The sequence below is a fragment of the Gavialis gangeticus genome, unplaced genomic scaffold (assembly GCF_001723915.1).
Source record: "Gavialis gangeticus isolate Ggan-Ray unplaced genomic scaffold, GavGan_comp1, whole genome shotgun sequence".
NCBI lineage: Eukaryota > Metazoa > Chordata > Crocodylia > Gavialidae > Gavialis > Gavialis gangeticus.
In genome coordinates, this window is record NW_017729031.1 from 31,006,066 (window position 1) to 31,016,036 (window position 9,971).

At 43.7% G+C, this 9,971-nt stretch overlaps 1 protein-coding gene across 1 annotated transcript in view; it reads left to right on the forward strand.

The window, feature by feature from the left end:
- Positions 1–1,754: 1,754 nt before the first annotated feature.
- Positions 1,755–9,971, forward strand: part of LOC109301410 (ropporin-1-like) — a 25,490-nt gene continuing 17,273 nt past the window's right edge. The window contains exons 1-4 of the mRNA XM_019522567.1: positions 1,755–1,893; positions 2,889–3,015; positions 5,885–6,002; positions 7,874–8,035. Of these exons, the coding sequence (XP_019378112.1) occupies positions 2,900–3,015; positions 5,885–6,002; positions 7,874–8,035 (396 nt within the window). The 5' untranslated portion in view covers positions 1,755–1,893; positions 2,889–2,899. The remainder of the gene's footprint in view (positions 1,894–2,888; positions 3,016–5,884; positions 6,003–7,873; positions 8,036–9,971) is intronic.

The window sequence follows — 9,971 nt, forward strand, 5'->3', positions numbered from 1 at the left end:
AAAACCATGCTGTTCCAAACAGCTGATGTTAACCCATTAGCAACAAATCTTGCATGAATCCTAATTGCTATTTCAGCTAGTTAGTAATTTGCAGTAACCGATATTCCAGTGTGAAAGCCTCACCAAGCAATCTCTGTGCAGTTGTTCTGCTAGTTTAATACAAAGCTCTGGCATACTTTGGTGACTGGAGTGATACTGCCATCAATTCACCTCCTTTGTGAAACAGCAGAATCTGCTTAGGAAAGAAGGACTGCATTTTCATTCTTTTGCTCTTACATGCAGTTTGGTATTTCATCTACTGTTCTCTGCCATTCAGACATATGGTTGCACTTTAAAGTGGGGGTGCAGGGAAAGGTGCAAATGTGAGTGAGCTGGAAGGAGTAAGAAATGTCTCTAATTTGTGGTGTAAATGCCACAGTAAAAAACACAGTCGACTTTGTATGGCAGTGACTCAGGGCACTCAGACAAAGTTTAGTGCAGTATATGAAAAGACCAGTTCCTATCAAAGATCACTGATGGATACAAAGGGTGATTACTGAAATTATAGCATTCTGAAGTCACTGCTAAATAAGAAATGATAATTTCAACCAGTTAGCATAACACACTCTATATATATACATGCACACAATATGTATATATTCTTTGCCAGACTTTTTCCCTGCCAACATTGATAAATGTCATTATTTTCAGGGGCATTTTTGCTCACATTTTTTCTGGAGAATGGATAATTTTAGACCTATTTTTCTTCTGATGGTACAGGTCATGCTATTTGGCACCCATGCTTCATCCTTTAAAATGGAGCTTATTACTTAAGACATCCAAGCCAGTTTGCAAAGGCGATATGCAATTCAACAGGGTAAATACTTACAGCAGACTTGCGTGTTAACTTTTGGGTTAAAACCAAGTTTAGCATCAAGGACAAATGAAGAGGACCCAAGCCGTGGACCCACTCCTATTGCAACCTAGCACTTCCTGGGCTATCACTTAGGCTCAGATAGGATTCACTTACACCTGAATCATGTTTTCAACTTCTTTGCATCCATGAAGATTAAAGCACATAAAAAAATTAAAGCTGAGGTTTTGGTCTCATCTGTTGACTCCGGGAGCTGGAGCCCTAATCATCCCCGTAGAGCGCACTGCATGCTGGATGATCTTGCCTCCAGAGAGTCCCCTGCACACTGGAGGATATGGTGCTTTCAGGCTGATCTGCTTTCCCCACCCACAGCTTGTACAAGAGCCAGCATCTCCCTGAGCCACAGTCCTGGATAAGGGCAGCTGTAATCTGCCCCATTTACCTCAATCCAACTGGAAACCTCGCAACAAATCTCTCACGTGGCACACTTCCTGTTTTGCTTAGTTTGTGTATCCACTGCTGTAGGCCACGCATGGCCCGTTCCAAGTCCCTTTATTCACCAACTGCCTCTTTCCTTGGGAAGTTGGAGTCCTCCTCCGAAACCTGTCTGCTCCCTGACTGTCTCATGCAACTTTCAAGTCATCCCCAGACACAACGGAGCAGAAGTCCGCTCTTCTCTGAATGCTTCCCGCTCCCCTGAAAACAGAGTTCCTTTCTCCTGTGTTGCAAGCATCCCCCTCTCCTCCCCTGCTGGTCTCAAGGGCTCTTCGGAGTCACTCCCGGCTCCAAATGGTACCTGGTTTTGAATCCTCCACCATTTCTTGGCAGCCAGCGCATCTGACAGAACCAAGCCCTTTGTGAGGTGGCGTTGGTTGCTAGGACACGCCGGGCTGCAAGGAAACAAAAGGCCTGGCCCTGAATTCCTGCAGCCCCTACGTTGGGTGCCACCTGCGCTACGTCTCACAGTAGACCTGGGTCTGACTATCCTCAACCAAGCGCTGGCCGCGTTCCACGGAGAGGCTGAGATTCCTTAGCCTCGGGTAACGGGGGGAAATGGGGACGAACGGGGGATGGTGGGAGGAGGGCAGCCCTGTTAAGGTCATGAGTCTGAGTTCAATGACTTGGGATGGGGGACTACTGTCAATGCGAGGGGATGGTGATGGCACCAAGTGGGGTGGAGCAATTATCAATAGATGTCGAGAACTGGGAGGATGTTGTTGCGAAGGAAGTGAGAAAACAATTGTCAAGCGTTGGCCGTCACTTGGGGGAGGATCGTTTTCCAGTAGCGGTGCAATTGCGTGAAGGGGTATCTAAAGAATGGAGGGGCTTCTTCTCAGATTGGCATTGGCCAAAGAACGTGGAGTGCTACGTGAAGTCTTTTGGAGGGACATGAATTGTCAACGGCAAGGAGCTAATGTTTAAGGGTTAGGGGCAAATCATCCAAAGGTCTGTTGGGAGACATTGAAATGGGCATTTACTAACAGCGGAGTGAAGATGTGTGATAATGGTGGGTAGTTTCCAAAGGCTAAGGTTGGAGATGTTGATGACATGGAAATATTGGGGGTGAGTGTTATTGGTATGAAAGCCAAGGACCGTTTTTAACAGATATTTTTGGCTTTTGATTTTCCTAGCTTAAGTCCTAGGTATTTGCTGTCTAAATCAGTGGTGCTCAACACATTTGGCCCTGGAGGTGAGATAAGCGGCATGGGGCCAGTCCATGGGCTGGATCTGATGTACAAGATCAGTCCGTGTGTGCCATCCAGCACATAGGACCGCAAATGTGCCTATGCATGTGCAATAGACTTTTCCACCCAGAGAAATCTTAGTGTATTCTTATTTTGTTTTTAAGTCATGTGCACTTAGATTTTGCTCTGAAATTATAGACAGAGCCAGCAAACTGAACCACTTCACAAATTAAACCAGATCTTTCCAAAAGCACTGATAACTTTTCTAAGAAAATCTTGTCCTTTAATACTTTTACCCATTTCCAGCATAGACAGAGTATGTTATAAAATGGTTATTTTTTTCCCCATAGGTACAGTAATTATGCCGTATACAGATACGCACATAAGCATCCCGCCACAACTTCCAGAAATATTGAAACAATATACAAAAGGTGCTATCCGAAACCAGCCTCCAGATCTTCTACAATGGTCTGCTGAGTATGTTAAGACTTATTTTTTTCCTAACACATACTTAAAAAACCCCTGAGTAATTCTCAGTTACAAGGGACATACCAGGTACCATGGAAAAGTTAATTGCTTCAGTGGATCTATTCCCTGAAGTCAATTGAGTGCTGCCAGCTAAGGATTGGCCTCTTAGTACAAAAGAAACTGGTAACCTTACTGAGCACCTGCAACTCTGCGAAGTCAATGGGAACGATGAATGTTCACTTCCTGTCAAGGTTTGCCTTGTGCTGCTAATATTTGCTATAAGTACACTTTCACCTTCTCATCTTCCCCACTGTGCCTGGACATGTGGTAATTGTAAGTACCTCTACAGCTGGTACATCATTAGGATAATCAAGCCAAAGACTAAGATATGGGTAATCACTCTGCTCCCTACTCTAACTCATGGCGCTTCACAGAAACAGACATTCACTGTTGAGTCAGGGGTAGGGGGGATTGAGCTCCACTTTGGAGGTGATCCAGCGAAGGAGCTACAGCCTGCCTACAGCCTCTGTCCCCTAGCCAACCCCTCCCCCCCGTTCCAGTGCTGTCTGCAGGATGGGAGAGGGGAGAAGGGAGGGGAGGGAGCTCCAGACTGGGGTTTGCCCAGCCTGAGCTGGAGAGGGAGGGAGCTGGCGGGCCATGAGGCAGGGGTCTCCAATCCACCTTTCCCCCCTCCAGCTCAGGCTGGGCAAACCCCAGCCTGCAGCTCATTCCCCCTCTTTTCTCCCCCTGCCCTCCTACAGACAGCACTGGGGGGTGAAGCTGGGCTGATGCAGCACAGCCTCAACTGCACACAGAGACTGACAAAAGTTAATGAAGGTGCTCCACTTTTGAATGTCTTCATCTGAACACTCATTAGATAAGGGTTAATTTGTCAGATGATTGGGCACTTTTAAAGTGCTCTGCAGCCATGAACTTCTGTCAGGGCATGGCTGTAGAGCACTTTCAAGGGGCCGATCACATGACAAATATAACTTCTATGAGCACCCTCTGTGTCCTCAGATGTATAATTGCTGGCTTGAAATCAGAATGGTTTTAATTAAATTGTTCTGAAAAGCAAGTTTCTACCTATATTGAGCCCTTTAGTGAATTATATACATTTTAGAAGCACTGCTTTTTCACTCCAAATTCTTCACCATCCAGGAGCAAAGGGGGATAATGTTTGTTTCTTAAGTGCATTCATCTAGGGTAGCCAGTTAAGTTTTTGAAAACTGGTCAGGGATCATCAGATTGGGATCATCAAGTCAGTATAGGTACAGTGACTTCAGTGAAGGAAGCATATACAAACAGACCTATATGTGTATATATGCATGTATCTACATATATGCACTAAAGTCACTGTACCTGTGCAGATTTACGCTGAGTCAGGATATGGCCCTGTACCTCTACAACCCCACTACTCCCTTTGTTTACCTCCGAGTAACTCTCCAGTGGTCTCCTCTTCAGTGGATTAGTGGGTGACTTGATCTGAACCATGATGAGGATGACTTTTACATTATATTTACATACTCTATTGCAGGGGTTGGCAATGTTTTTGGGCAGAGGGGCCCGATCCTTGTTGTAGCAGTGCAGCCCCAGCCCCGGCCCCTATCCCAAGGCCCAAGTGCCAAGCAAAATGCCTTCATGTGCCATGCTCTGGCACACATGCCAAGGGTTGCTACCCCCTGCTCTATTACATTACAAGGCTTTGTTTTGCTTTGTGGTTGGGGTTTTTTTTACAAGTAATGTTTAACACAACGGCAATATCCAAAGCATGTTAGATTTTACTTGCTTGTTTTCAAATTTGCCAGCTATGGAGCCTAAATTACTATACAAAGAGTTTTCCTCAGGGCACATCAGTGCCTGGAGTAGCACTAACATTTAAACCAAGGGATCAGATTTATTTATAAGGCAACATGTCCTTTGTCTAATGAATATCCCTATTCTGAAATGTCAGCCTATCAGCTGATATTGACATATCTGGATAATAGATAGGGATAAAACTTTTATTAACTGAAGAAGGAAACAAATTGCTTTTGGTAAATGCACAGAACAATGGGCTTAAAAAATAACAGCCCTGTTCTCTTTCAGTGCTTTCAGTATGTTTGATGTATTATGTGTAAAGCGGGGCTATGTTCTGTCCAGTTTACTCATTTCCGGTAGCACAAAGATATTGCATCTTGAATGCAGTCTGGTTTGAGATTTAACAAAAAAGCCCAGTGATACCACTATCACTGTAGTGCTACTATCAGAAGCAGAGTTCTCCATCACCAGTTTGCTTTCTTGATATCACAGAGCTCAGGTCAGAGAAAACTGGGCTGGAAGGAGCAGCCTCTGGATCTGATCTAGTCCATCGTTTTAGCCCAGGAGGACTAGAGGCATCCATACTACAGTTTGTAAGAAACTCCATGGTTTCCTTAAAACTTGATTTTTTTATTTAAAGGCACTGTTTATTCATGAAGGGTACTTTTAAGTGTTTGTTAAAGTACTTTCCTAACTATGAATCAAATTTAGCATGCACTCAAGTGCTTTACTGAACTAGGCACAAAATATAACTCCTAAAGAAAAGGGCACTACGGGCCTGATTTAATGTCCACTGAATTTAGTGGAACAACTTCCACTAACTACAGTGAGGTTTGGATTAAGTCCTTCAATCCTATCTGTAGCAATCTTTGTGCAGGAGAAAAGGAAAAGATGTTTGGTAGTACAGTACTTTACACATAAAAACCAGTGCAACTTTAAACAAAAACTGCTGCCAGCAGACAGCAGAAAAGCAATTGTCTTCTATTTAGTAGCTATAAATTATACTAAACCTTCCTGTTTGATATCTGCTACTGTGAAATACATTTCAAAAGCAGCACTTCTCTGTCTTTTTATCTAGTTACTTTACAGCTGTTGCCCATGGTGATATTCCTCCAGTAAGGGAGCGAACGGAGAGGGCCCCTCTATCAAACTGGGCAGACCTCACTCCAGAGATCTTAAAGGTCTTACATCAAAGAGTAAGAAACACCTCGTTTACATTTTGGGGCAAGTACATAGCAGGTAGATGATTTGCATACATATGCTATTTTGCTTTGGTAATTATGATACAGTGACCACATTTTCTTTCTAAGGAAGTGTAATTGCTTTCAATGTTATGTCTGGAAATACTTGATTCAGTTAATTCAAGTAAATGTGTATGGAAAGTATTAATATATTACCTGGCAGCTTTGAAAAGCATGAAAGAACTAAGCACATGACCTTTAATATGACTTTTTGGCTGCCTGCAATAATACAAAATACACTATTCCTTAACTGGACTTCCTTTGGCCCTGATTGTGAATCTTTCTCATATTGGTGGGAATCTTTCTCATATTTATTGATGTGAATTCTCCTCATTGTAGCCAAAAGGAGAATTCACATCAATAAATACGTACTGGCAATTGGGACATTTGTAAAATTAAAGTTGCACCAGATGTAGCAGGAATAATTCTTGACCAGCAGGGGATTGGGACACACATCATCGATAGATTTCATGCTTCCCTTGTCACTCAAGTTCACAGCCTTGTGGGGCTCCTGGATCCTTTGTTGCACCTGGATCTTCAGGTGGCGGTAGTGGCTGGGAGAACCCTTCACCAGCTCCACTTGGTAAGAGGGCTGTGACTTTCTTTCAGCTTCAGATCTGATCACCATCCATGCTTTTGTAACCTTGAGACTAGACTGTATTCTACTATTACATGGGGCTGCCCTTGATAACTGTCTGGAAGCTGCAAGTGGTACACAGCGTAGCAGCTTGCCTTGTGATAAGAGTGCGTCTCCAGGAGCATATAAGCCCAATGCTGCCTTAGCTCCCAAAAGCTTTTGGACACAATTCAAGATGCTGGTTTTGATCTACAAGGCCCATAATAGTTTGGGTCCTACATATTTAAGGGGCTGGCTTCTGCCTATCTTGATTCCTAAGGTCAGCTGAGAGAAGCCTCTTGCAAGTGCCATGAGTGCACCCAGTTTGCTTTGTAAAAACACGAGAGGTCATTCATGGTAGTGACTCAGCTGTGGCACTCTCTCCCCACTGGGACTTGCCAGAGCCCAACCTCATCTTTTGGATATGCTATATCTTCTTGTTTGCAGAAGTGTTGAGCAAGGAAAGGAGGTTTTTTTCATAACTTACTCTAACAGTCTATCCGCTTTTTTTAGTTATTATGTTTCCTTTATTGTAAGCCTTTGTTGGGAAGAGTAGAACATTAGTAAGCAAATAATAAATAAGTTCCGTTATTTATACTGTTAATTTTACTTGTATTTACATAATTTGTGATTGACCCCCTCCAGTTTTTAGTTATATTTTCGATGCAAATCAGACTTACAATGAGCTTTTACCACTGTGCCTGCAAAATGGGTGTCAGGAATTAAATTACTCCTAAAGGCCCTTGGCATCATTAACATAATTTCAATCCAAAGTTACCCCAAATGACGTCAGAGCCAAATGTCTATACAGAGTCCTAATCAAGTTTCTCAAAGAGCCGTCATGGAGTACATTGTTGCATGATTAGGAAGATTCAGTATAGTGGGAGGGTCCAGCTACACCAAATATTCTGACACCACTTGTTTTTGGCATAACACTTTGGTGATAATTACTGTTCCTTGAAAAGTCCTTACCATTTAGTAAATGTAGCTCAAACACAGTGTTAAGAGCCCTTGAGCACTGAAGGGCCTCTGGCATTTTCTCTTCTGCACTGTGCAGCAAACGATCAAATCTATCTATGATGCTTACTAACAGGATGTTGGAGTTAATGAAATTCTGTTTTAAAGATCTGGAAAAGAAACCCCAGCTATGGAGACAAAAGGTATTCCTTTTCTCATGACAATCCCATGATATTGTTATATATGTTTCCAGGTGGGTGGGAGACTGATAGTCCATGCGGATGAACTGGCTCACTTATGGAAGGTGCTGAATCTCCCAATAGACTTATTCGAGAGCGTGATGAATGTAGGGCATTTTACTGAAGAAGTTGAATGGCTAAAGTTTTTAGCCCTGTCAAGTAGTTCTCTTGGAGTTGTAAGTATTTCCACACTTTTTATTCATGTGTATTTATATTCTTTAAATAGCTGATTTTGATTTTATATTTGGGTTGTGCCTGGAGTTTGCGCAAAAGGATATTTTAACCATGTTATGGACTGACCCACACCTCCTGGCTTTGAGCCATTATTTTTAACTATGCCACCTCAGGTATGAATGGAACCTGAATGTCCCTGTAAACTCCAACACAGCATGCTTTGCTTTCAGCTGATCCATCTATTGGTGCATTGTTAAGATTTGACAACAGGTTTTAGTTATCTATCCTTGTTTCACAGATCATCTGCAATTGCAGAAGTGTAAAATAAAACAGATAGAGTGACAGTGGCAGCAATGCTGGCTTCACCTGACTATAATTTATTTTTTTCTAAGCCCAATGCCATAGTTGTGAGGGCAGCACAGAAGAGATTCTTTATCTCTACCATAGTATCCCAAAATTACAGTTAGCAGATTTTGTCTGAGTAATGAATAACTTGGTGAATTCTGGCTTTCTTCACTCTGACTGGTTCACTTTTTCCCAATTTGAGGAAATGTTATTTTAAAAGAAAATCACTCAGACCTGGACAAAATATCATGCGTCTTTGGAGACAAGACAACATGGGATCATAAGAAAGTAGGGTTGGAAGGGACCTCACAAGATCATCTAGTCCAGCCCCATACTCAAGGCACGATCAACCTGACTCAACCAACCTAGTCAAATGTCTGTCCAACCTGCTCTTGAACGTTTGCAAGGATGGAGATTCCACGTCTTCTCTAGCCAGCCTGTTCCAGCGCTTGCCCACTCCTCCCCTCATCTTCAGCCTAAATTTCCTCAGCTGCAGCTTGAAGCCATTACTCCTAGTCTTGTCCCTTACAGCTACAGAGAAAAGTCCATCTCCATCCACTCTATAATCTCCCTTCCATTATGGGAATACTGCTATGAAATCCCCACCTCCCCTCAGTCTTCTTTTCTCCAGACTAAATAACCTTAGTTCTTCCTCATAAGTCTTATCTCCCAGGCCCCTGATAATTTCTGACACTCTGCTGGACTCTTCCCAAATTGTTCACATCCTTCTGGAAGTGTGAGACCCAAAACAGGACACAATGCTCCAGATGAGGCCTCACCAATGCTGAATAGAGCAGAAGAATCTCTGCTCTTGATTTTCCTGTCAATACAACCCAGCATGCTCTTGGCCTTTTTGTCAAAAAGAGTAAACTGGCATTGATGACCTCTACCTAACCCAGGAGGTCTATGGGCCAACTAGGAGAGAGGCATTGCTTGATGTGGTCCTGGCCAAAGGGGAGAACCTGGTAAGCGATCTGCGGATCGAGGGGAAGCTTGGTGACAGCAACCATGAATTCATAGATTTCATAGACACTAAGGCTGGAAGGGACCTTGGAAGATCATCGAGTCCAGCCCCCCGCCCAAAGGGCAGGAAGTCAGCTGGGGTCATAAGATCCCAGCAAGATTAGCATCCAAATTTCTCTTGAACCACCTCTGATGGCAGGCTGTTCCAGACCTCGGGGGCTCGGACAGTAAAGAAATTCTTCCTTATGTCCAGCCTGAAACGGTCTTGTAGTAGTTTATGACCGTTTGACCTCGTCATCCCTTGGGGCACTGTGGTGAACAAACGTTCCCCCAGATACTGGTGGTCACCCCTGATAAACTTATAGGTGGCCATCAGATCACCCCTGAGCCTGCACTTTTCCAGGCTAAAGAGCCCCATGGCTCTCAGCCTGTCATCGTAAGGTCTGTTTTCCTGACCTCTGATCATGCGCATGGCTCTTCTCTGCACTCTCGCAAGCTTCTCCACATCCTTTCTGAATTGTGGGGCCCAAAACTGGACGCAGTACTCCAGCTGCGGCCTCACCAAGGCCGAGTACGAGGGGAGGATGACGTCCCAGGATTTGCTTGAGAAGCATCTATGGATGCAAGCCA